The 27,935-nt window shown below is 23.5% G+C and overlaps 1 protein-coding gene across 2 annotated transcripts; it reads left to right on the forward strand.

Moving 5' to 3' along the window:
- On the forward strand, positions 1–26,687 carry LOC122860329 (FK506-binding protein 2). Of its 2 annotated transcripts, none has more exons than XM_044164098.1 (4): positions 1–659; positions 24,322–24,485; positions 26,067–26,179; positions 26,430–26,687. In XM_044164098.1, exons 1-4 carry the CDS (start codon positions 451–453, stop codon positions 26,613–26,615), a joined length of 672 nt encoding a protein of 223 aa, XP_044020033.1. In that variant the 5' UTR covers positions 1–450; the 3' UTR covers positions 26,616–26,687. The 2 variants fall into 2 exon arrangements, with proteins under 2 accessions (XP_044020033.1, XP_044020032.1); XM_044164097.1 differs by having other exon boundaries at positions 148–659; positions 26,067–26,191.
- Positions 26,688–27,935: the final 1,248 nt, after the last annotated feature.

The following is a 27,935-nucleotide window of genomic DNA, read 5'->3' on the forward strand; positions in this document are numbered from 1 at the left end:
GACACTCATCTATATCCAAACACAAACGTTGATTACAAACTATATATACATATATATTATTTAAGTTTAAAATTGTAGGCGTGCGCAATACATAGCAGCATCCGTTTTTACCACCACTACAATCAACCCCTTGTGTAAGAAAAAAAAAGACAGACCAATACCAAAGTGAATGCGTACACGACAGCCACTGCTCGCCATTCGATTTCAGTTGGTTTGAGTTTAGTCTCGACTTGAAACACTGTGCCAGTTGTTCCTTGGCATTCGTTGTCAGCACATCCTTTTTTTGTGATTTAATTTTTTAAATTAAATTTATCAACAAAATACGGTGAAGAAAATCATTTTGAAAAAAATACAACGAGGAAAATTTTATCTGCTTTTTAAAGTTTAATACAAGTTCTTGTTGTTGGGTTATTTTTTTTTTTTTTTTGAAAGTTTAAAAAATTTTTAAAAATGAGTAAAAATTATCTCAACGGTGTTCTGTTTGCGTGTTGGTTGTTCATTGGATTGGCAGCATTAGTGCATGCCGATTCACAGGTCAAAGAACTTAAAGTTGAAAAAATATATGTGCCAGAAGAATGCACTGTTACATCGAAGAAAGGTGATCAAGTTACGATGCATTATACTGGAACACTCGTCGATGGAACTAAATTTGATTCAAGGTCGGTTTTTTTTATTTTAATTTAAATTTTATCTATTTACAAAAGCAAATGAAAACAGTTGTATTTTATCTTTGATAACTGCCGTTGAAAAATATAATGATAATGAAAAAAAAAAAATCAAAGTTTACGTGGCATGATAAATTGAACTTTGAGATTTATTTCATAGTTGTTTTTAATTAATTTTTATTTATTTATAATTTTCAAGGTTTGATGATTAAAAATTCTTTCTTTTTTTTTTACTCAATTTAATGTATTATTTTGTTATTCAATTTATTTATTCAATTAATTTATTTATTATTCTTTTTGTTGAATATTAAATTTTGATTTTTTATATTTTTTGTTATTTATGACGTATAATTTTTTAATACTCATTTTTTTTTTTATTCGTTTATTAAGGAAACTGGTAAACAGATTATTTCAGTGCTTTGTCAAAATTACTTTACTTTTTCAAAGTATATACTTGTATGTTGGTAAAAAATTCTCCAATTAAGTAGAAAAAAAAGTCTAAAGATATTTTTTTTTTTTCATTAATATCGTTGTTTGAGTTAAATTTTTTACTTATTAAAGTGCTTGAATGAAAAACGGTGATTTACACGTTCCAAATTGTATCGTTTTGAAACAAGTACATTCACAAGAACCGTTAATCCCTGGAAGTGCTCAGTCACAGCTTTAAAAAGTAGTTCATTACAGTAAATATACACAGACACTAAATTTATTATTATTTTTAAACTGTAATTTTTAATCAAAATAATTGATGACGTGAATTTATATAAACACAACTCACAAGCATAAAAAGAATGACAAATATTTAATTAAACATTGTTAGATTTACTTTTAAATGTTTTAAATTAAATAGTCTTTCTAATTTTATAAATAAATATATTTCTTTTTATCCTTTTTAACCCTTAAATTCTACGGATTTTATTTATTTTTTTTATATGTATTTCTCTTTGATTTCCACTTTACTTTTACAATTCTCCAATGTCATTGATTCATTCCAAAGCGTTCCACAAATTTTATATATTTTTTTTATTTTGTCCAAGTGTATATTTATCCTCTTTCAAAAGGGCTGAAAATGTGTGATTGCACGCGCCCCGATCTCACGCTCCAAAAAGAACAAAATTACACTTTTAAAAATGGAAAAAAAAAAAAAATTCCATATACTCATACATACACACAAACATACACATGAATATATATAAAATCAAATATTTGTTCACTTGTATGTTTATCTAAAATTTTATCCAAACAAGTTGCGATAAAAATAAAATAAAAGAATGAAAAATTATCATCAAACACCAACAACAAAATAAATAAAAGTAAAAAAAGGTTAATAATAATAATAGCACATTATTAAGTTGAATAATTTAAATAATTTTAAATATATAAAGTTGATTTAATAATAAAAAATAGACAGTGAGTTAGGTGAAGAAAATTATAATGAATTATTCCTCAGCGAATATTTTCTCAAGAGGCAAAAGTCGTCATTCATCCCTTCACATAAAATATGATTGATTTAACAAACTCAGGGGATACAATAATATCCATGTGAAGGAAAAAAATAAATAATAAATAAATAAACTATATAAAACCGTATTTACTCATTTATTCGTCATCGAAAAATATCAAACTTAGCTTTAAATATTACCATCGCAAAAAAAATAAAAATAAAACTTTTACAAACATCTATCGATAACATTACATATTCGTCGTAAAAAAAAAAAAAAATTCCATATAAAAGTTTATCTAAAATTAATATTTTTATATACATTATTTAAAGTTTAACGGAAAAAAAAAAAAAAAAAGCCAGAATATTGACGTAAACTAAAAGAGATAATAATAATGTAGAAAAAAAAATTTTATCGAGTATAAAATTGACCCGATAAGGGGTGAGTTTCATGAAAAAAAAAAAATATATATATTTATAAAGAAATAAAAAAGTGATCTTTTGACTTGAAATTCTTAAGACGCGTGTCGAGAAGATCGTCTATCCTGGAATCTTGAATTACCCCGGATGATAACGCCCCTGTGCATGGATCGTTGATGCTGCAAAAAAAATAAAAATAAAAATAGAATAAAAATATCAAGAAGAAGAAGAAGAAGAAGATGAGAATGTTGTAAAGGTGATAGAAATAGTAGATGATGTAGAAATAGGATGAGAAACGTTGAAGGACTTTCGATAGTGTTATCGCTGAGCAAGCTGTAGGTCCAGAAATTATATATAGTTTTTGTGTGTTATCTCAGATAAGTTTGCTGGTCACACGGGGGGAGGTAAAATACACCTCAACGACAAAACACCAACCCTCTTCACTATACGACAATAATGACCCGGTTTATTCCTCGTCACGAAACACTGTTAATGCAATGCTTTCCATTATTATTTATTTTTTTTTATCCCTTAAAAAAAAATACACAATATTTATTATAAAATTTTTTTCTTTCATTTTCTTTTTGCTTCTAATTTTTATGGCCACAAGACGATAATCTCATTTTATATCAAGTTACGAAGGATATTTTTTTCAAGTAACATGATATATTAGCTACTGATAAAATTAAATACATATATTTTTATTTTTGACCTAATTTATATTGAAACTTATCGCAAGTATTAAAAATATATTTTGAATATTGATTTGGAAGATTTATGTTAAAGTATTTTAAAAAAAATAAAAATTTTATTATTATCAGTCTGGAGATATGTATTTAATATTTATGCTAATGTTTATTTAAAAAAATAATATTTATTTAAAATAATTTATCTTGAAACGTAAAGATTTGATTTTAATTGCTATTTTTTTTTTTTTTTGTTTTTTATTTTAAAATTTTTATCGTTGTTGTTTTAAAGTTTAATTAAAACTTTTTAAATAATTTATTATCAGTATTGTGATTGTTGTGTGGTGTGTATATGTGTGTGTGTGGCTAACCAATGTTCAAATGAAGCCATTTCAATTGATATCTAATTCAAAGGTCAATTTTGTAGTTGAGAGTTGAAATGTATTGATGATATAGTAGTGTTACAACATCAATTACCTGTATCCGATTCGTCATAAATTTACTGTCTCGAGAATCAATGTATATTCTGGAATCAAAATTATGCATATATCTTGTAGGTGAATAATATATACATTGGTGAGTCATTGTCCAATCAAAGTATACATGGCGAAAATTGAATCCTTTGAAAAAAAAAAAACATATTCAAAAAATATATATTTCTGAGTTAAATTTTCATAAAAATATACTTCTAATATTTGAACTACACCATAATATAAGTGTCCTAACATTTTTAGAGTTTAATTTTAATTATTTTTATTTTTATTTTTCAATTTTATAACTCGCCATGACTTGCAGCTAAAACTTCGGAGCTTCGCTACATGTCATATTTGTTGAAAATTTAAAAACACATTTCCATGAATTATTTTCATAATATTATGCTTCTAAAATTTAAACAATACTAAAATATATTTATCCTAAACGTTGTAGAAATTAAATTAAATTATTTTTATTTTTTTTGTCAATTTTAAAATTTATCAAATTTTGGTATTTTTTGTCCAATGTCAACATTTCAAAATTTTATGAAATTCTGCTTCTAGTATTTAACCAATACCTAAATACAGGTATTCTAAAAGTTATAAAAATTATTTCCACTTATTTTTATTTAATATTAAATATTTTCCGAGATCTATGGGCCATTGATTCATAATATTTCCTCATTTGTCATTCGAATTCAAAAAACAAAAAATACAATTGATAAGAAACAAAAAAATTACCAGTCATTTTTTTCTATTCACAGTCAACTGAGTTTTTTTTTTTTTTACTTTTCTCTGACAGGCCAATCTTATATTTAATCTCACGCGATGGATTCGATCGAGATTACTTTGGGAATACGTGAAATAGCTCGGGCGATTTAATTAAGAAACAAGGTATGGCTAGTTAGAAGAATATAGAACACACAAAAGGTTACAATGAAAAGAAAAAATAAAAAAAAATCAACAAAAAACAAACTGGTATGTTTAACCTGACTTGTTTTATTTTACCAACACTTTTGTAGGATTTAATTAGCAAACACACATAGGCAAACACATACACATTTAACAAAAGTCATGTAAAAAATAGAGAAAACGTAAATGGTACGTCAAACGATATATTTTGTAGTTATATCTTTTATATCACACAACCCTAATCAATTCAATTTGTCTGATTAAGAATTATATTTTTCACTGCCCCGTTAAATTAATTTAAACTTGTTAAATAGATTTATTTATATATTTTTTATTTTTAGTTTAACAAATGATAGACACGTAAAAATGATAATTGAAAAAGAAATTTTAAAAATAAAAACTTTCATATATTTAATATCAGACCTTTCAGAGTTATTTTCATCCAAGTAACTTGATTAGTCTTGATTTAATTTTCTCATGAGTGTAAAAATAAAATAGTGAGTTCAATGTTTCAATTTGTTCTAAAAAAAAGTCTTTAAAATCTTTTGAATTTATCTGTCAAATTTAATTGACAAAAACTATTAAATCATATATTTTCAGTTTTAAATAGAAAAGGTGGATAAATTAATTTAATTTTTAATTTTTAATAATAAAATTCAATAGATAAATATAAAATTAAATTTTTTTCCAGTAAATATATTATTTAAATTATTTTTTTTTTAAGTAGTAAAAACTTTTTTTAGTCAGACAAATTAAATTAACAGTTTCAATAAATGTTTACTATGATATCGACATTAGAAAAAAAATTTATCCAGTAAATTCAAGTATTTATAATTTTGAATAAATTTAATTTACCCAATTTTAATATTTAAAACTTGATATAAATATTATAAATATTTTCTAAAATTCTACATTCAAATGATTAAATATAAAATATAAAATTAAATTTATTTCTCATATTAATTTATCCAATTTTAGTATTTAGAATTTAATTTCATCTCAAAATAAAATTCATTTTCTTTATTTTAGAATTTATAAAATATTTAAAATATTTATCACGACTTGTAAATACCAGAAACTGGTCAAATGCATTCAATTTTTAATTCGATATTCTAAAATCTAAGTATTATAAGATTTTTTCGAATGAAATTTTCCAAAAATACCAACGTTTTATTTAAAAAATATTAGTTTTATTGTTAAAGACATTAGTTGCGAGCTAATCTGATATTGAATTGCGAATGATTGGTTTTCAGGGTGATACTATTGTACTGTTCCCAACTTCCCTTTTAGCTTCAGCTTCACATGCATATAGATTTCAGTAACCTATATGCATGACATTGTTGACGTGAACAAATCCATTATGCGTTACATGGATAAAGCTTAGCCAGGGTTTGCCACTGTACTTGGTATATGTACCTCGTTGTTGATTCAACGAAAGACCGATTATATTCACCATCACGTATTTACAACAAGTCATACATGCCACAAGGCTTTACTACCAATATCTCTTACTCTTTACTCTCTTCAATTCTCTCTCAAGGCCCTCTTACCTTTTTTTTTTCCTTCACAACGTTAATATTGTTTCTCCTTGGCATTGGCAAACATTAAACTTTTTTTTTTCCTTTTTTTTATTTTTCATTTTAACAATAAACTCCAATTCACATCCACACTTTTTCTCTCTCTCTCTTTCTCTCTCTGTATTGACTCTGTTTCAAAGGTCTCTTGTGACATATCACCATTTAAAAATAAAACATTTATTTGCAAAAAAAAAAAAAAAAAAATACCCATTTAAATATTTATTTATTCACTCTAAAAAATATAATTCAAAAAAAAAAAATCACTGAATAAAATATCAAAGTGATTATTATTTAAAAAAAAAAAAAAAACTTTTTCATTTTTCATAATAATAGTCATTTACATAATTAAATTATGTATTATTTTTTTTATTTTTTCATTTGAATAAATTCATCATAATTAAATGTGGATATAATACGTATAGTTTTTATTAATATTTTTTTTGTATGATTCATCAAATAGCATATTTCAATTCTTGAATTAAATTGCAAAAGGAAATTATTCAAACCAAGCTAACTGCACATTATATACCTTTGTGCTTGCAATCTAAACAGCTTGATTGAAATTATCCAGTAAGCTATAGTTTTTATTATTATTTTTTCATTAAAAAAATATTTTTTCGCTTTTTTGAATCAATTGAATTAAACTGCTGATTCACAGGGGGTTTTATTTGCATACGTTTATTCCAATGAAATGCTTGGTGGAGCTTTTTTTTTTTTTTTTCATATATATATTTTTCGAAACGTCACTTTGTGGTATGGGCAATTGGCAAATTTATGGGTACGTTTAAATAATAAAAAAAAAAAGTATATAATATTGAAAATTGAAAAAAAAAAAAATGAATTTCATGAATGCATGAAAAAAGAATAGTAAGGATTGTAGAAATCAGATCGATTTTGGGATATTTTATTTCCTTTGAATGTTGGAGAATAAAAAATATAGAAAAAAAAAAAAAAATGCCAGAGTAAATTCTAAAGAAACGAGGCAACTTGCAGGGAATTGCATTATGGTCAAAGCTCTTGGGGGAACATGATATCACTGGGGAGCAAACTCAGCGACTAGATATTTTTCTTTGGTCTTATAAGACTGTACTATAAATCAATCAATAATATTCAGTATGTCTACTATATTGTTACCAAAAAAAAAATTATAAATCCTTTGATTTTGAATATTTTTAAATTCATATAAATAATTTATAAATAATATAATCTTGATTTATATTTTTTTTTAAATCAATTGGAGAAAAATATATGTATAAAAGAACATATTTGGTCATTCTTGAAATCTACTGAAAAATAATTAACAACACTTGTGGGTTTTAAGTTGTAAATAATTATTAGACTTACTTTGTTAATGAGGATTCTAAAATATATAAAGCACTCACTGCCTACTAAAAACTTGAAGTTCATAAATATACAAAAGTCTTTAAAACAATTTTTAAATTATTTATTATCTATTTTACATTAAATTTTATTTATTTATTTATAAACATAATATTCCTAGCTGGAACTTGCTCGAAGCTAAATAATAAAATAACAAAAACAATTGTACTTTTAATAATACAAAAACAAAATTAAATATAAAATTTTTAAATTATAAATATATAATTAAAAACAGAATTATATTACAATGAAATAGAAAATAATTTACAATATAAAATAACAAATTTTGTTTATTTATTATTTATTAAAAAAAGAAAAATATCCTAATATAAAAAGGACAAACATCATCGGTCTTCCGAACATTTGATTGGTCATTGTTTTTTTCTCACTTACTCTCATACAAATTTTTTTTGATATTTTTTTTTTTTAAATTGACATATTAAGCTAGCACAACTTTTTTAATAATTATTAGATCTTGATGCAATTGGGCTTGAAATTTTGTGCGAATTATGTGTTTTTTATGTGTGAAGAAATAAATTTGAAAGAAAATTTTTTTTTTATTTTTTACATTTTTTTAAAAAATTCAAATATTAAGCTAGCACAACTTTCTCAATAATCATCGGATCTCGATGCAATTGGGCTTAAAATTTTGTGCGAATTATGTGTTTTTTATGTGTGAAGAAATAAATTTGAAAGAAAATTTTTTTTAATATTTTTTATATTTTTTTTTAAAATTCAAATATTAAGCTAGCACAACTTTTTCAATAATCATCGGATCTTAATGCAATCAGGCTCAAAATTTTGTGCGAATTATGTGTTTTTTATGTGTGAAGAAATAATTCAAAAACAAAATTTTTTTAAATATTTTTTATATTTTTTTTTAAAATTGACATATTAAGGTAGCACAACTTTTTCAGTAAACATTCAATCTTGATGTTATTAGACTAAAAATTACGTGTGAATTATGTGTGATTTATGAGTAAATAAATAAATTAAAAAAATTTTTTGTCAATTTATTCATTCTTTTTTTTTTTTATGATAATACTTGTGTTTATAAAATCAATGAACAATGAACCTTTTAGAAGGTATAGCTACGCGCCAATGTGCTCGTACTCTCAAAATTTAAACAACAATATTTTGATATTAAATTCATTTATTATTTTATTTATATCCTACATTTGATTTTTTATTTATATGAAAATATAATGTTTTGTTTAAAATGTAAAAATAATTATTTGAAGTAGATACAGGTCATACGTGATCAGACTATTATTCGAGTTGTTTTTTTTTCGAGGCAGAGAACAAAAAAATAAAAAAATGTGACATGGCTATTTGTCATTCCTGTCACGATGTATATTTTTATTATAAATAAATTAAGGTTCGATTTTTTTTTTTTATCACATTTATTTCCACAATGAAATGTCAGTCAAAATTCAGCATGTTAATATCAATACGTGTATATTTAACAAAAACTAAATACATATATATCAAAACCACAGACATTTTATATCGTGTTTTTTTATGTTTTATAATTTAATAATATTCATATCAATCATACAATATGTCAACACACCCCCAACCCCACGATAAAAATCATACGAAAATATAAAAAAAAATATTACATTTAATAAAAAAAAAAATATACGTATATAAGTAACCCTCGAATGAAGATAATTTTTCCCTTTTAGTTTAATTTTTTTTTTTACTTTTAGATATGTATTTTATATATCTATATACACAGTCAACTAATTTGTAATTCAAATATTGTACAAGAGGAAAATCCAGATATCCAATTTCAGTTCTGACAGTCTCGTCAAAATTTGATTTTCTCTAACGAGAACATCTGAGACGAGAAAATAAAAAAAAATAGGAATCTTCATCTTGAATTTAATTTATTTATTTTTTATACATAAAAACATATTCTCTTATTATTATTTCAAAAATCATTAAATAATAATTTTATAAAAAAATAAAACCATCATTATATATAATTAAAAAAATATAATAAAAATTAAATAAATAATAAATATCCAGCTCATTCAAGAACGTACTGTAATAACTAGTAGTTTACACTTGATCCTCATCTACTGGATTTTCTCTCATTCCCACAGTTTAGTTGTCGGCTTACGCGAAAAGATAAAATATCCGATTCCTCGCTTGAGCACATCTTTAACTAACCACTAACGAGTAGCTGGCAAAAATAGATAATAGTTACGTCCAACAACAAGTCCAAATAAACATAACAATAACTATAAAAAAAAAATAATAATAATAAAATAAACAATAAAGAAATTTAATTAGAAAAAAAAAAAAAAAAAAAAAATCAATAAAAAATAGATTAAAAAATTATTTTAGATATAATTTTTCTATTTTTATTAAAATTCATTAGCCTAGTTTAATTTTACAATATAAAAACTACAGTTTTTTTTTCTATATTCATTAAATTTATTATTTTTATAATAATAATATAAAATTGAAAAAAAATAAAATAGAAAATTATTTTTAAATTTGTAAATACAAATAGTAAATTAAAATAACATTTATACTTGTTAAAAATATAAAATAAATAATGATAAAATATTAAATTTAAATGAAGCATCAACACTTAAAAATATATATAAATATATAGTGTATAAATTTGAGGATTATTGACGTATGAAATGTGAGCTAGTTTCATAAGTTAAGGTATCTCTGATGAATTTTGTGAAAAGCCCCTAAAGGCAACTCTAAAATATAATATATGACGTAAGCAAATAGGATTTTTGATAAAAGTAAAGTATGAGAAATAACAGTGAGAGAGAGAGAGAGGAAACAAGATAAAATAAAGATAGTAAATACATAGTGATCAGGATAAGGATATATAGTACTAAGTTGTTAAAATGGTATGAGTAGTTTTTCAGTTGTATGATATTTTGAACGTTGAATGTCATGTTGAGAAGGTCGAAATAATGGTTAGGGATATTTTTCAAGATAAAATACTTGAATAGAGAAAGTATGAGATGTGAATAAGGGTTCTGTTGGAATCTGTATGTCGATAAAGCAAAGTGCAAAGTATTTCTTGGATATATATCCTTATGTATTCATCATGATTTTATATATATATCTACTGACAAGTAGTGTACATTCACTACTTCAATCTTCAATTCAGAAAAGCCAACACTCATGAAACCTTCATCTATTTATACCTTATATATAGACGTTTATTTGAAGTTAAACTTTTGCAATATCCAAGTCAATATCCAATTTCATACATGTAAAGTTTTTGGATACATATACAGTAATGATCCTACTTTTTTTTATTTTTTTTTAAATCAATTATTTAACTTTATGTTAATTTAAATGAATAATTATTTGATGATTGATTAATTGAATTAACAGATAAAAAGTTGAAAATTAATTGTCATTTTTAAATGTAATTTTTTTGTATTTATTTTTTTTTTTTTTGATCTAGCTTTAGCTTTGAATTTAAAAATGCAATCTAGTCGCTAGATGAAAATAAAAAAAGAAAAGTGTTTTTTCTCTGTACGTTGGAAAAATATATTTACGTGTGTAAGAAAAGGTGAATTAAAAAATAAAAAAAGCAGAAAGAAATAGACTGTATATTTCAAGAAAAAAAAAAAAGGAATAAAGATCTTTTTTTTTCTTTTTCATTTTATCTTTTTATTTTTTATTTTTTACAGTGGACTTTTTTTAGTAAGTCTCTCGTGGGATAAGAGATTTTATTACCATCAAAAAGAAAAACGTATTGGTAGAAAAAAAAAGGGCACTGATTGGCATGGATGCATGGTTCAGTTGAGAAAAAAAAAAAGAGGAAAAAAAAAAAATAAAAAATTTCTTCATAAAATGAATGAATAAAAGAAGATTTAAATTGTTGGGAAATAGAAAATATAAAAATGATAAAAATAAAATATAATAAAGTTTAAATAAAAAAAAAAAAAAAATTTATAAAATTTTTAGAAGAGATGATAGAAGGAATATATGAAAATGCTTAAAGCAAAACGATGGTGGAAGTTTTAAAATTACTTTACTAATGGTCTGATGAACATGAATTGTTATTGGCCCAACGGGCATCACCGGTTTCATTGTTTCTTGATTATTTTCACTGTAAACACATTGATAAAGCCAACAAATTGTAATGTTACTTTATAACCAAGACAAACATCTATTCAAACTTGATCAATTCAGCATTTAACTTTGAATTTGAAGGACGTATTTCACAGCAGCCAAGTTTATTATTTTAAATTAAATGAAAAATCATTTTATATATATGAAATATATATATTTATTTTATTTATTTAACACAAGTATAAAAAATATATTTAAATTATAAAAAAATTAAAGACATTTAAAAGTGCAATTTATAATTTTTTCATCTTGAAATTCTTTGAATGACTAATTTTTTTATTTAATTATTTTATCTATATTTTCTATTCGTTTTTTTTTCACTTTCCAATTGTTGTTATTGATAGCCTTTCTTTAAAAACATGTGACTGAAGATTATTCCATTGGAAAAAAAAAAAAAAAAAAAAACTAATGTGTGCTAAATTATAACCGGAAATATTGACATGGTGAAAGTCCACTTTCAGTGAAAGTTTTTTGTAAATTTATTTTCTTTAAAAGACCATCAATAAAGATAAATTTTATCGGGTCAAATTAACTTTCAAATAATATATTTAAATAATTATATCTATCTTAAATATATACTCTTCTTAAAACTTAAAAATTTTATTAAATAAAATAATAAAAATTAAATACAATTTTAAATTTATAAATAAAAATTTATAAAATAAAAAAGTGTAAAATATAAAATGAAATTGAATCAGCATATTTCATTGATGGTGCCATGTATTTCCGGACATTCGAGCTTTCACCAATATATCGATAGCCAGTGGAATATTAAGTTTGTGATTGATCACTGCTTCCACCATCAACCCCCACACCTCTTTCCTCTCTACACTTGATTTTTATTTTTATTTTTTTTTTACTTTTATCCTGTTTTAGTGCCCCGAGATATTTCGTTTTGATCGCCCCCGATTTCAACCATTGCTTTTACTCTTTCCCTTTTGCTTTTTTTTCATTTTTTTTTTATTTTCCAATACCTATATATGTATATATGAACTACTACTACACTATGGCCACTGTAGTTGCCATTTTTTACTCACTTATGTTTTATTTTTCCATTTTTTTTTTATTGTTTGAGTTCAGTTGGCCTTAAAGCTGAACGTCCGAGATTCATTTTGAAGTGATTGTTGGGTTACGTAAAAGTTGAAGGTATATATGAAGGAGCTTTTGTCGACCCCTACGGCCATTCACAAACTACTCAACACACACACTTTTAAACAGAACAAGTGGAACACCCCTCAGTTACAACTACCACCACTACAACTACTAGCTTTTAAATTGTCCACATTATTTATTATTTATTTACTTTTTTTTCGTTCACAAGTACCTATATTAAATAGAGCTTTTTTGCTTATTTTTTTTTTCTACTTGTTTAACTTCATTACAACATTTTAAAATTATTAGTAAATTTTTTTTGACATGAAATTTTTATTCTTTGCATTTTCGCATCATTCAAAGTTTTTATGTAATTTAATTTTTTTTTTCTTAATATACTTAAGGCATACTCAAGGATTCGATTACGTCTCGTTAATTACCAAGTTTTCCGATTAACGTAGACTGCAGTTTCAAAGAGTCGACCACTCTTTTCTCTCTCTTTTTATTTTTCCTCTCACAAATTCACTCATTCTATAAACTTTTTATTTTTTTTTAAATCTTTTTCATCTCGGGGAGTATATACAAGAAAGAAAAAAATTGAGATTAGTTGAACCCTTCGACTTTATTTTTCCACTCGATTTCTTTCACATAATCACCGCATTGAAATTCTTACGATCATGATAATATATTGTTTTTTTTTTTTTTTAAACTATTTATTATATTTTTTTATTATTATTTTATTAATAAAGTTTTTGTCTGTATTGATTATTATTTTTTTTTGGCCTGAATAATATTATAATTTAAATGGGAACAATGATAAACCATAGATCAATTTGATATTCATTGTTAGTGGTTTAATATTAGCCAAAGTATCGACACCCTCTGTGTGCATAGTTATATTTTCGTGAAATAAAAATATGCCAGCTACTAATATCCCCAGAGTCACATTAATTCACAACCTTTGTTCACCTCGCCAATATTCCAATTTTATTTTTAAAAAAATATTTTATCCCTTGACCATACGCTCGCAAATTTAAACCTTTTGAATTTTACAAAATTTACTTCTTCATATATACACACCCAATATAATATATATATATTGAACATGTTTATTTTTAATTTATTAAAATTTTAAAAAATTATTTTAAAAGTATAATTTATCATGTCATTTATTGCAATATCATTTTATATATTTATCATTAAAATAGTTCAGTGAAAATAATTGAAAAATAAAATTCTGAATTTGCAAAAGAAATATATAAAATAAATATGATGGAAAAATGCCAACAACAGAATGTCCTTAGGACATATTGAAAATGATATTGCAAATGGTGTTTCTTATGGTGGCATTGTCGTTTACAGTTCACTTGCAAAGAAATATAAAAAATAATAATAATGCAGTTAACATAACCATTTAATAAACGATCAATTTAACTCATTGTTGACAAAACTTGATATTATTCATTTTTTATTTTTATTAATATTGTTATATTTTTTTTATGAAAAAAAAATACTGTGGAATTAAAATGCCACTCAAACTTTTTTTGTATTTTATTTTTCTCATTACTTATGAATAAAACAAATATCTTTAAAATAAAATTATTATTAAAAATTAATTACTTAGCAAAAAAAGTATACTAATATTAATTTTAATTAATTTTTCTTTCAAGTAAATATTGTAGAATTTAAAAGTCATGCAAATTTATAATTTTTATTTATGAAAAACATTTGATATAAGAAAATAAATAACGAGTTGAATAGAAAATCTAATCAACATTTGATAAATTAATTTTAAATTTAATTAAATTTTATTTTAATAAAAAAATAATTTTTTTGAGGAATAAAATTATTTAGGTTTTAAAAATTTATGATTTATTATTAGTATGGCATTTGACAACATGTCAAAAAGTTTATGCAAGATTAATATTCATTGAAGATTATACAGAATAAACAGATGATTGATAAGTTGATGTTAATTATTTGTTCGATTTGAAATTTAAATGGAATGTTTGAAAATGTATTTTAAATAATTTTGACCGGATAATACTAATCCTTGTCGTACTAATTCTCTCTAACGAGACTGATAAGGTATTATAAATTTATATTTTGTAAATGTCTATCTGTGTTGGTACAATAATGGCTGTGTTGGAAGAACTGATTGTTAGATTAAAGAGAAGAAAGGATAAAGAAAATATTATTAGGTAGTTTTAGAAATCGAATTGTTCAATCTATTTGTGTTACCATGGTGATCAAAGACATCAATGACAATGCTCTCCTAATCTTCTTACAAATCAATCGATATTTTGATTATTGAATTTTATCTAACAAGGTGAAATCCTCTTAATTATTTCGATGGAATTTTTACCAATACAATTACAAACAATTTTTCAAACTGGCTTTATATATATTTCAAAAATTTAATATTATGGTTTGAAAAATTCCGTCGTTAATATTTTTTTCTTTTAAATTTATTAGTCGTAATAATTAAATTAATATATAAATTTTCTTAATTTTATTTTTTCTAATTTCTAAGAAAATTTATTATCCAAGATAAAATTAAATATGAAAAATGTATTTTATATTTTTTTTTCATTTTCAAATTTATCAAAGATATTTGTATTTTTTTTTTTTTATATTTTCGTGTGTTATTTATATATTTAACTTTTCAAAATTGCAAATTTTTCATGCATGGATATTCTGGCTGATGAGTAAGACAACCGGTAGATCGTGATAAAAAATAAAAAGATAAAAAAAAAAAAAAACAATAATAATAAAGTTGAATAAAAAAAAAGAATCACGGGTTAAAAAAAAAAGGGGTCGGTTGCAGTAGTCAGGCCACTTTTCGCTCAGACAATATGGAAATTTTATACGCACCGGCTGCAAAGTAGTCAATTTTTTTTTAGCTTCATTTTCCACACTCTTCTCATCTCATATTTTTCTCGTAAATGACCTCTTGTTTTTATTTTGAAATGTAATATTTTTTAACACTTTTTTTTCCTTTTTTTTTCTCATATACCTGCGAGGACGTAATATTCAGACCTTTGCCTGTCTAAAGTAAAGACAATCGATCCTAAGACATGCAAAATAATAATAAAAAAAAATATACAAAGAATCATGCATAAATAAATTACAAAAAAATAAACAAGTAAAAAGACACGAGTATACGTAAATGCATGTCGGCAAACACTGTGCAATCTTCCTTGTAAATTGAAGCTTTTTTTTTCACTATTCTTAGAAGAACAAAAAAAAATATTTACGTCTTGTTTTTTTAAAATTTTTTTCACTTGGAATCTTTGCCACTATGGTGAATATATTATTTACCTTACATATTGACTTTCGTGTGCGGTAACAGCACTTTTCAAAGTCTTATGTACCATTATTCTACAGTTTTTCTTAGCGTCAATTTTTGATGCCACAATCTGATGCTCTAAAGTACATATTGTCTATAAAATAAGCCAAAAAAAAAAAAAAAATACACACAATAAATAATTTTAGCATAAAACGATTTACAACCACCTTCTTTATTTTTTTTTTTTCTTGTACAATGTATTTTCCATATTTTTTATATAGACATTTTTTTTGTTCATTATTTAGTGGTGAAAAAAAAATTTTATCTAAACCACAAAAAAAAATATAAATAAATTGATGTAAAAAGAAAAGAAAAGACACGAAATAAACTCAATGATGTTTTATTTTTATTTAAAAATATTTTTTTTCTGTGGTGAATGAAACCGGAAAATAAAAAAAAGGTGTGTTGTAGCTTCGGGACACAAAGCGAACGTGCTGATAGGAAAAATGGAAAATGTGGATAAAAAGATGATAAAAAAAAAAAAAATAAAAAAAATAGGGAGATGATGGGGAAGGTTTGGCCATCAGAGTACTCCATGTGCCAGGGTTAACGAGAGTCCCAGTGTACAAAAGAGCTCCAATCATTTTACCTAATGGAAATTTTACGAATAATATAAAAATAAAACTAAAAAAACTAACTAAAATAACCAAAAAAATAAAATAACAAAATTACCAGAGAAAAAAACTCAATAAATTGTATTTTTATTATCATTTTTAGTATAGATCTGATAAGTTCAAATATTCTACCTGTTTTTAGAGTAACAATAGATTAAATTAATAAAATTTTATTTTTTATTATTCAATTTATTTTTATAACAAAAATAATTAGAAAAAAAAAATAAATGCATTTTTATAAAACAAATAATTACTTGAAGTAATTTTAAAATTAAAAAATTACATAATAGTTTTAATAATTAAATAATTATATTTCAAAGAAATGAAATTACTTTTATGAATAATTAGCTAATTTAAATCATAAAAATTTGTGAATAATAAAATGACAATGTAATTTGAAAAGTAGTGAAATATTTTACGATGATATTTAATATGATTGAAATATAATTTATGATTTAGATTGATCGAGGGACTTGAATGGTTCATAATAATTTGAATATACATTTATTTTAAAGCCAAGTATATTTATGACAACTGAAATTCTGAAATTTGCTGTCCTTGATCTTACTAGTCTGTGGTTTTACAGTGAAATTGTTGGCCCAGCTCGTTGAATCACAAATTTAATATATGTGTTGGAATAGGATCACAGGTACACAGCTATTTCATACGTATATATTTTATCTTTCTTTATTCTCAGAAAGTCTGATATACCGCAGACACACATACCACATATATTAATAGAGAAATACATTCATACAGAAATTCCGTTTTACATTTCCGCTCATTTAATTTCAGCGACATTCACTCCTGTCTCAACACCACACTGGATAAAGCATCCACCAAGTTTATTATACTTTTTTTTTTTTTTCTTTTTTTATTTATTATATCAACTTCCGGTTAACCTAAAATTATAAACAAAAATAATGAAAATTAAATATAGATATGTTGGGTACATTGAATTTCATTGTTGTTTGATTTTAATGAAATTTTTTTTGTTTGTATAAAGTTTTTGCTGAAAGAAAAATATGTAATTGACAGATAAATTGATGGCAACCATGTCGTACCATGGAAGATATTATTTATTTTTATTTTTTGTGTTTTGCTTTTGGTGAAGTAGAAAAAAAATATCTACGAGAGATTTTTCATCGAAAAACTTTGCACTTCGAAGGGTCATCAAGCCCCAAGTGTCCCGAAAAAAAAAAAGAAAAATATATTTAGTTTGAAAAGAAACACTTTAAGAAAACTTTGGTCGTTTCTTAACGAATTTTCATCCCACTTTGTACTCTTGTATTTATTATAACTATTATATATAATTTTTTTACTTTTTTATTAAATTTTTTCTCGACCCAATTTCACTCATTTCTGGCTGACTATTGTAACTTGTGATTCAACACATTTTAACTCTACTGCAACCACCAAAGTAAAACTCGTTCAGTCGTATGAAAAACCATTTTCTATCTCTTTATCACTATTTTCATTATTTTTTTTTTTTTTATTCACTATTCAAGTATCTTAAAACTTGAACTAGAAAAAGTAAAAAAAAAACAACGAGGGCTTGGTAAAAATTTTCCAATTTTTTTTTTTTTTCAATGCTTTTAAAGACTTGCTAATTTCACAACTTGAAAGTTGATATTTTGCTTGAATTTAAAAAAAAAAAAAAAAATGAATAAGTACCTGGAAAAACTTTTTTTTAATATTCATTAATTTTTTTTTTTTTCATTTATTCATCTTTTTGACCTGTTTTAAAATTTACTTCCGTGAAATTTCACAATTATTTTGGTAATTATATTATATTTATACACTTGAAAATATTTTTTATCAATATATAAATTGACGATAAAATACGTCATTGGTTAACCGTTTTTTCATAAGTATAATGAGTACTTGAGTTGAATATCTCAACCGAAATTAACTCTTGAATCTGATGGAAATTGATTTTATATATTTTTTATTTTTATCTTTCAAATACATGCCTTCCTTTCTCAATATCAATACTGACATCCCATCATCTAAAATAATTTTCTCAGCTACTCATTACTTATTTTCCCTCATAGCTTAATATAAAATTTTACCTCTGTTAGTATATTTTAATTTTTATTAATTGAATACCATCAGCGATTTTAGTATCAAGTAATAATTATAAATAACTTTCATAAAAATTAAAAAATAAATAAACGTTGATAAATAAATTTAAATATTTATATTTACATTAAAAATATATTTCTCTTTTAATTTTATGTTCTTGATTTTAATTTAATAGTATATTTGTAAATTTGATTGGCTAGCAGAAAAAAAAAATGTCAGGAAAATAAAAATGTCGTCGTTGTCGTCGTGTGATGGTGCCAGTGGGATTACGAATTCCGTCACATGCTGGTCAACGACTAGGTAATAACGTGGGCTATGTAAGGTGGTTAAAAAAAAACATAAAAAAAAAATATACATATAGAGGGTTGTTTGGGAGATCGTGGAATATAGCTTTGCATATTTCATGGTGCAGTGTAACGTAACGTATAACGTACGCCCCGCTTGGGAAATCCTAACATGGTACAGTGCAACTTCCGTTTTTGCAATTCCCATGTCACAAGTTTCCCTTCTACATAGCCAAAAATTATATTAAACAATCGATAAATATTATCCTCAATTTATTTACTTAAAAAAAAATATAATAATTCAACAAAATTTTAAGATAAATTATATTTATATTTAAATTCATATTTTATATTTAAGTCATTAATCTAATTTTAAAATTTGTAATTTAATACATTTTTTATACTGTATTAATTATTCATGTAAATTATATATTTATTTAAACCATAAAACAAGCATTATATCATTATTAATATTTATTAAATTTATTAATAAAATAACATTATTTAAAATTAAAAAAAAAATATAATAAATAGCTTATTTTAAATTAAACTATAATTTCTATATGAAAAAAAAATAATGTTATCATAAAAATTATTAATTTACAAGATAATTAAAATTTAAAAATATGAAAAATAATGAAAATTAAGATATTAAAAAGTGGCAAGAAAAAAAAATATTAAATACTTCAAAATGATTTAAAAAAATAGTTGAAAAAAAAAATAATAAGGTCACGTAGATTGGATAAGAAGTAGGAGTGAGTGTTTTTGAAATAAAAAAAAAAAGGGTGGCAAGAGACTGCGGTATAAAATCAGGTGTTATCGTATAGCGTCCAGGGACCGCCCGTTGGCATAGATGAACATGAACATGTATACATAAAAGTAGCTGAGATGTTAGATGATGGTGTAGTTTGGTTTGACTACTGGTTGGTTCAATATACTTATATATATCTAACAGCCTAAACACGCAAGTATACACATAGTTTATTTAATGGTAAGAAGAATGAACACGAAGAGCGTGCCACTGAAAACCAAGCCTCAAGCGACATTTATATACACACCATCAAGTTTAGAAATTTTAGTATAGAAACAAGACTAAGTGAGAAAGAAAGATAAATAGAAAAAGATAAAAAAAAAAGACTTATCTTTCTTGCTTGCTTGGAGAGAAACTGAGTGTCTATAAATTAATTAGCCAAAGAGTTGGAGACTTAAAAGCCAAGCATAGCATCGTATGCCTCTAGCTATCTAAATCTGCATTAAGCCACCGTTATATGTACCCTTAACACTTGAAAATTAAACCAGTGGTGGTAAGGCATTTTCCAAGGTGCCAAGAAACCTAGAAATTTTCTATATTTTTTTATTATTTTTATTATCATATATGCCTTTATTTTTGTGGACAGTTGAACAATATATAAGTTTAAAAATGAAATAAAAAAAAAGAGTGGTGATGTTGTGTTGGCTTGAAAATAAGTGCAGTAGTCTCTTCACCAAGTAGCAACATTGGCAAAAAAAAAAGTATGGCAAATACCCTTGGGACAGTAACTCTCATAGGCTATCTTATTTTTATTCTTTTGTTACACACCATTTTTTTTTATTTTTTTTTATTTCGTTTATTTTATTTTTTCAACGGTCTTTCATTTTCAACCCCTCATATCTACCCCTCTATTTTAAGACGACGTTTTACTAAAAATAAAATAAAAGTACCCTCGATTTTAATGATCAAAGTGCTCGTAAAATGTTGGCTGATTCTTTTTTTTTTTTTTTGATAAAAATAACTTTTCTCATTTTATCAGTTTTCTTGAAATAATAATAAAAATAGTTAAATTTAACACACACAAAGGGTTCAATGATTAAATCTCAAGATTAAATTAATCCGGAAATTTTATAATATTTAAATTTGTTATTAAAAATGCTAATAATTATTTTTTAATTATTATTTTTTTTTTTTTGATGTCTGACTTGTTATATTTTTTACTACTTATTTTATTATTTTTTTTTTTTCATATACTTATTTATTTTTTGTAATGTAAATTAATATTACAATAAAAAATAAAATTATTTAATTTTTTACGACAATTTTTTATGACTGTTGGTCATTTTTTAAATTGATACAATTTCTCAAAGCTAAATTACTTTTTTTTTTTTTTTATTTCCTATTACTATTAAATACAAAAAATAAAAAAAAGTTTTTTATATTGCTGTATACTAGATGATTTTGTGTGTCAAGTATATATTTTTATATAAATAAATCAAATGTGTATATGTGAGTTGACATTTTATGTATATATAAATTTTATTTTTTCGGCATAAATGAAAGATCGATGTGTGATGGAGAAAAGCTCTTTTATATCGGAATTTTCCGGGATGAAAAGTAAATCCGTGTGTGCAATATATACGACCGGACGATGGAGCTTAAGCCAAAGATATATTTTCACAATAGAAAAAATAAAAAAAATATATAAAACGAGGGGGGAGGGGGAGAGAAAGTAAGGATGAATATAAAAGGATAAAAATCCCAAAGTAAAATGAAGTTTCACTGTGGCCAAATGGGCTTGAAAAAAAAATCGTTTTATTGTCTTTTTTTTATAAAAGGTTAAAACTTGTATAGGTATATGCAGGTGTGCTTTTCTTGGTAACTCTTATGTCTGTATTATATATAAAATTGTCTGTAGAAAAAATAAAAAAAAATATAAATGAAAAAAAAAAAAATAATATTAAAGATATAGGTGCAACACACAAAAGCACTACGCCGATACTCTGGGATTTTGTTGGGTATGAATTTAAATATTTCGCTGTACTCTTTGATATGTTAACGAGAGAGTAACCCCTCATCTCTCTCACTCTCTTTTTGCACACATTTTAAGTGAGAGAAAAAATAAAATAAATAAATAAAAAAAGCTCACGAGAATTTTTTTTTACGAAATATTCTTTGATATTATATTTTGTATATATAATTTTTCTTTTTTTTTTCCTTTTTTTTTGTTTCTAAAATGCAAAAGAAAGGGTCTAATTTTTTTTTTCATTTATTATACTTTTTGTTTTGTTTTTTTTTTTTCTTTTCCTTTTATCCACTGGAAAAAATGATGAGCTTTTTTTTTTTATTCAAGATTTTTGTGATGCTAAATTTTTCATTCGGTGTATATTTTTTTTGTTGGTGAAATTTTTTTGTTTTTATTCTTGCAACACCTGACACCCTTGATGGTCTATGTGGAGGGTTTGAGTGTATCTTCATGCACGATGCATAAGCTCAAAATAGTAAACGAAAAAAATTTATGTTCTACTGTTTTTTAGACTAGTGGTTTTTCACATAGAAAGTGTGGTGTGTTTTTTAAAATACTAGCTTACAAAAAGACTTTATATTGTTGAAATTATTTGAAAGCTTTTCATGCAAGCACACATATAAGATATAAATTTTTTTTAAATAAAATAAACTCATTGTTTTTATTTAAAATAATTTTTCTTTTTACAATTTTTACTTACAAATTATCATCACACTCTAATTTTTTCTCTTTCAGTTTTTCTAATTTTTTTAAATATCATTTTTATCTTCTTGGAATGAAAAAATAAACAAAAAATAATTACCAGAAAAGCTTTTAATTCATAAAATATATAATTCAATTAAAACCTAATAATTAAATTCAAACTAATTAAATTAATAATTAGTATTTATACAAAATTCAAACAATAAATTTATAAAATTTAATTACACTGATAATTTAAAAATAATATATTACATTTAAATAATTTATTAAATTTTAAATTTATAATTCTATTTACTATTTAATTGAATACATTTATATTAATTTTTGCAAAAAACTATTGTATAAAATAAGCATCTAATTTATTTATTTCAATTATCGAATAAAAACATTGAATATTTGATGATGTATATAAATTCAGATGTTTGCTGTGGGAATTGCATATAATAACTGCTAAATGAAATATTAAAAAATGTATTTTTCTCTACCAAAATGAAATGCAAATAATTGAATATTCAAATGACAACATTAGAATAATAATAACAATATAATACCCATGAGTATCACATAAAAAAAAATCTATTTTTCATAAAATTTTAATCATCATTATTATTTATCTATTATTGCTTATCTTTTTTTTTTTATTTTTTTGCAAATATCATTTTACAATTTTTTACATAATTTTTAATAAAAAATTCTTTTCATATTTTTAAAATACATATCACGAAATATACATTACATTATTTTTACTTTTACAAGATACTCATGATCTCACCGTTTGTCAGTTTTAAATTCCAATCTAGAAAAATATATAATTTTTTTTTAAATGAAAGATGAAAGAAATGAAAAAACCTAAAATAAAAATAAATAAAAAAATTCATTTAAAAAGCGTATCGGTTGCAATATCACCTTGATGACAAACATCTACCTCATTTATCGTGATTCTCCATGAATCTCTCAAAGCACCTGTGCATTTTATTTTTTTTTTTATTTAAAAAAAAAATACATTAATACAACCAAGTAGTACAAGTCGATTTCGATCAGACATAATCACCCAAGGCTAAAAAACAAATAAAAATAGCAAAAAAAAAAATAATGAAAATTGTCTCATAAATACTACTGAATTATTATCATTTATTTATTGACTTTATTATTTCAATATTTAAATATTACAAATTTAAATTGAAAAAAATATATTAAATAAAATTCATCATGTTAATGAAAAGTCCAACAAAACGAATAAAAATGATAATGAAAATAGTTAAAATAAAAATAAAAATTCGAGTGTATATTACATGTTGTAATATTGCCAGAGAGTTGAAAATAACATGATGATGATGATATTGTATATATATAAATTTCCGGACGATTGGCTAAACGGATGCTGGACACCAGTATTAAACTCCTCACACAAATAACAAACCCTTGGTGACCGTAAACTTGCCATGTGACAACCCTATGTACAACAACGAGTACGAGTTTGACTACAGTGCTTTCACAAGAGCCAATGACCAAAAGGCTTTATGTATATATATAACCCCAAGTTTGTGGCTCGTAAACAAGATACGTTGATGAAATAATTAAATAGCACACAGACCACTTGACAATACTCCTTGAAAATCATCCTAAAATAACAACAACAACAACAATCACTAATTTTTATATATAATCACAAAGCTGTAAATATTTTTTTGCTTATTAATTTATGAAATTTAATTATTTTTATTTATTATTTGTTACAGTTTGGATAGAGATCAACCATTTGCATTTCAATTGGGTGTAGGTCAAGTTATCAAAGGATGGGATCAAGGTCTTGTTAACATGTGTGTTGGTGAAAAACGTAAATTAGTTATTCCACCAGAACTTGGATATGGTGATCGTGGTGCTGGAAATGTTATTCCAGGAGGTAAAATATAAATTTAAAAAATCTCTTTTTATAATAATAAATTAATGTTTTTCTATTTTTTTTTATTTTTTGATTAAATGTTCTTTTGAAAATGATTGAAAATAAAATTGAAAAAGATTAAAGAACTTTTAAGTACATAAAAAAAAATACTGATACAATTTTATTTATTTTATTTTTCACATTCAAACGAATCGTAAAATACTTTTAAAAATAAATTTGAAAAAATTTAACATGTAAATAAATAAAAAATAAATAAAAAAATTGTCATTATTGATGTTGAAGCTTTCATTGAAAATAAAAAAATAAAAATTTATTTTCGTTTTAATAATTAACAAAGTAAATGTATACTAAAATTATTGAATAAAAAAAAAAAAAAAATATTCATGACATGGGAATATCAAGTTACATTGAGTGTCTCTTTATAAAAGCTTCATAGTGAATGCTGCCATCATGCACATATTTACTATTTACAATATCATATATGCATATTATACAAACGTGCCATCCACTCAGTTATCAATTTCACTCGTTCAAATAGCGAATAATTGAGAGCCATATTTCATTAGCATCTATTTAATCGAAGCTTGGGAATTCATTTATAATTAATGCATTGTCCAGTTCGTTAAACCAAAATTTTCATGCATAAAAATATATACATAACATATAAAAAAAAAAAATAAATACAAAAATTTAATTTTATCATGTACATCATGTACTTAAAATTGATATAAAATAATCAATCAATCAATATATTTTCCCCTTGAAATTATTAATCAATTAATAATCATTCTAAATAAAAAAAAAAATAGAAATAAATTTAACTTAATAATAAACATCCAGCTAAATACATAACATATTGATTTTTTTTTTCATGAATTTACTAAATAAACAATGGCATATTTACCCTGATAATATCAAGTCAATATTTTATATTTAATCTTTGTTATTTTTATTTATCTTTATTTATGAAATATTCTGTTAATTTTATTTACACAAATTTATTATATAATTATTTTTAATAAATTGATAATAAATTTTTATAAATTGTCAGCACAAAATTTATGCAAATATTTTATTGAATACTTTGAGAATTTATTTGTTAGATTTTAAAATGCATTTGGATAAGTAAAATGACTGTATGATAGACGTGAAAATGTCTCGTCTCGTTTCACCCTAGAAAGCATTGATGTTTGATTCAACACGACATTTCCAATACTCGGAAAATCCCCTCGTGTCCAACGTCAAATTGAAAATACTAAAATAGACTCACTGTAAAACTATTCATATTTTATTTTTATATATTCATAAAAAAGTTGGATAAATGATATTTACAACAAAATAGACTCAATATAAAACTATTTTATACATTTTTTTATGCATAAAAAAATTTAGCAAATGAAAATAATATCAACAGAAATTATTTCAATCTAAAAAACAACTTTAAAAATCATTATTTATAATTTATAGCTGGATGAATTTATTGATTGACCGAAATAAATTGAAATTCAGATAGAAATAGACACACAATTTAATAGAAATAGGCAATTAAATTAATATTTTTAATTGTTATTATGTTTGCAGGTGCTACTCTTGTATTTGATGTTGAATTAATAAACATCAGTGATTCACCACCAACAACAAATGTATTTAGAGAAATTGATTCTGATCAGGATAATCAAATTTCTCGCGAGGAGGTGAGGACAATGGCAAGATCATTTTTTTTCAATTCTTTTAAGATTCTTGGTGGCTGGTTAAAATGTCGCATGTTTTAATAAAAAAAAGAGAATATAACAATATTTTAAAGTAAATAATAATCTAACTTTAACTCACGACCAAGAGTCTCCAAGAAGAAATGAATAAAAATTATTTTAAAAACAATTAATCAATAATTTCTTGTATTAATAAAATTAATTTTATTGTTATTTAATTTTTGATGTTATTTAGGTTAGTGAATATTTGAGAAAACAAATGGTTGAAGCTGAGCAAACTGGTGAAAATAGTGAGGATGTTAAAAAAATGATTGCTGATCATGATAAATTGGTGGAAGAAATATTCCAACATGAAGATGGTGATAAAAATGGTTTTATTTCATTTGATGAATTTAGTGGTCCAAAACATGAAGAATTGTGAGGTAATTAAATTAAATCATGGTTAATATAAAGAGAGTGTTGTCATCATTAAAATAAAAAGGAAAAAAAAAAAGAAAACATTGGACATTTCGTTGTTATCATCAATGTGATAACTTTAAAGATAATTAAAATAAAATATAAGAGAAATGTTTGTAGAGAAAAAGAGACAAACAAGTTACTTTATAACTGGCCAACACAAAGTGTGAATAATCTGCCAGATACAACTATATACAAAGTAAATACAATAGACAAAATTAAATATACAACAAGACAAGTTTAACAACAAAACTTTTGTCTTTAGATTGTCCAAAATTTTCATTAACTTGAAACAACATCTGGCAATGATTATAGTGACCATATTCTATGTAAAAAATAAAAAAAAACCATCAAAGTAAATATAAATTATTATCTAAATAAAAAATTTTTTTAAACTGAAAGTGTGAAGAAATAATGGTGCTCCAGTTCTCAGCATATTTCAATTTTGATTATTTTTTTTTTTGTCACTGTGTGGGCACAAAGTTAAAATCATTTTCCTTAAATATAAATAAATATATAAATATTAAAAAAAAAATATATATATATAGCTAACTTGAGTGTAAGCTGTCTTGAATGCAAAAGTGAATTTTTTATGAAAAAATAATTGTCGATAATATATTTAAAAAATAATAAAAAAAAAAAAAAAAAAAGTATATAATATATGAAAAAACGTTTGATGATAATTTGTTGATTTTTGCTTTCAATGTATATCACCTAGCCTATGAAAAAAAAAAAGAAAATTATTTGCATCTGTAAATTCTATGTAAAATGTCTAATTATTTTTTGATTTTTTTTTTTCTTCGAGACACATTCTGCTTTATATTTTGATTAATTTAATTTAAAAATAAATAATGAATGATTGATAAAATTTTTTAAAACATGTAAAGTAAATATAATTATTGTGAGTGATTGATTGTTTCAAAGATTGAGTGAAAGCTTGATATGGACGAATGTCATTTATCATTATTACAATAAACTGAATATGTTTTATTACTACATTATATTGTATGTTGTTAAAGTTGGATGAAGGTTAATAATAAAATCAGTGTGTCTTGTACACAATTTGTTAAAAAAAAAAATACAAATCAACATTGTTTTTTTATTTGACCTGAATTTTATTTCTACTATCAAGGTAATAAATTAAATTAACAGCTTATCATTACAGTTTTTAAATCATTAATTTATTTAATTGTTTACGTCAGTAACACATCAGTCACAGAAAATTAACATGCAATTTTACAATATTATTTATTTTCTTTTTGATAGTAAAATAATTATCAATAAA

The sequence above is a fragment of the Aphidius gifuensis genome, linkage group LG1 (genome assembly GCF_014905175.1).
Source record: "Aphidius gifuensis isolate YNYX2018 linkage group LG1, ASM1490517v1, whole genome shotgun sequence".
Lineage (NCBI taxonomy): Eukaryota > Metazoa > Arthropoda > Insecta > Hymenoptera > Braconidae > Aphidius > Aphidius gifuensis.

What these genes read in the sequence shown, in the direction of transcription:
- LOC122860329 (XM_044164097.1), top strand. Translation starts at nt 451, where the DNA reads ATGAGTAAAAATTATCTCAACGGTGTTCTGTTTGCGTGTTGGTTGTTC. An exon ending in TGGAAATGTTATTCCAGGAG is followed by an intron (nt 24,486 to 26,066) that starts GTAAAATATAAA and finishes TTATGTTTGCAG; the next exon opens with GTGCTACTCTTGTATTTGAT. An exon ending in GCGAGGAGGTGAGGACAATG is followed by an intron (nt 26,192 to 26,429) that starts GCAAGATCATTT and finishes GATGTTATTTAG; the next exon opens with GTTAGTGAATATTTGAGAAA.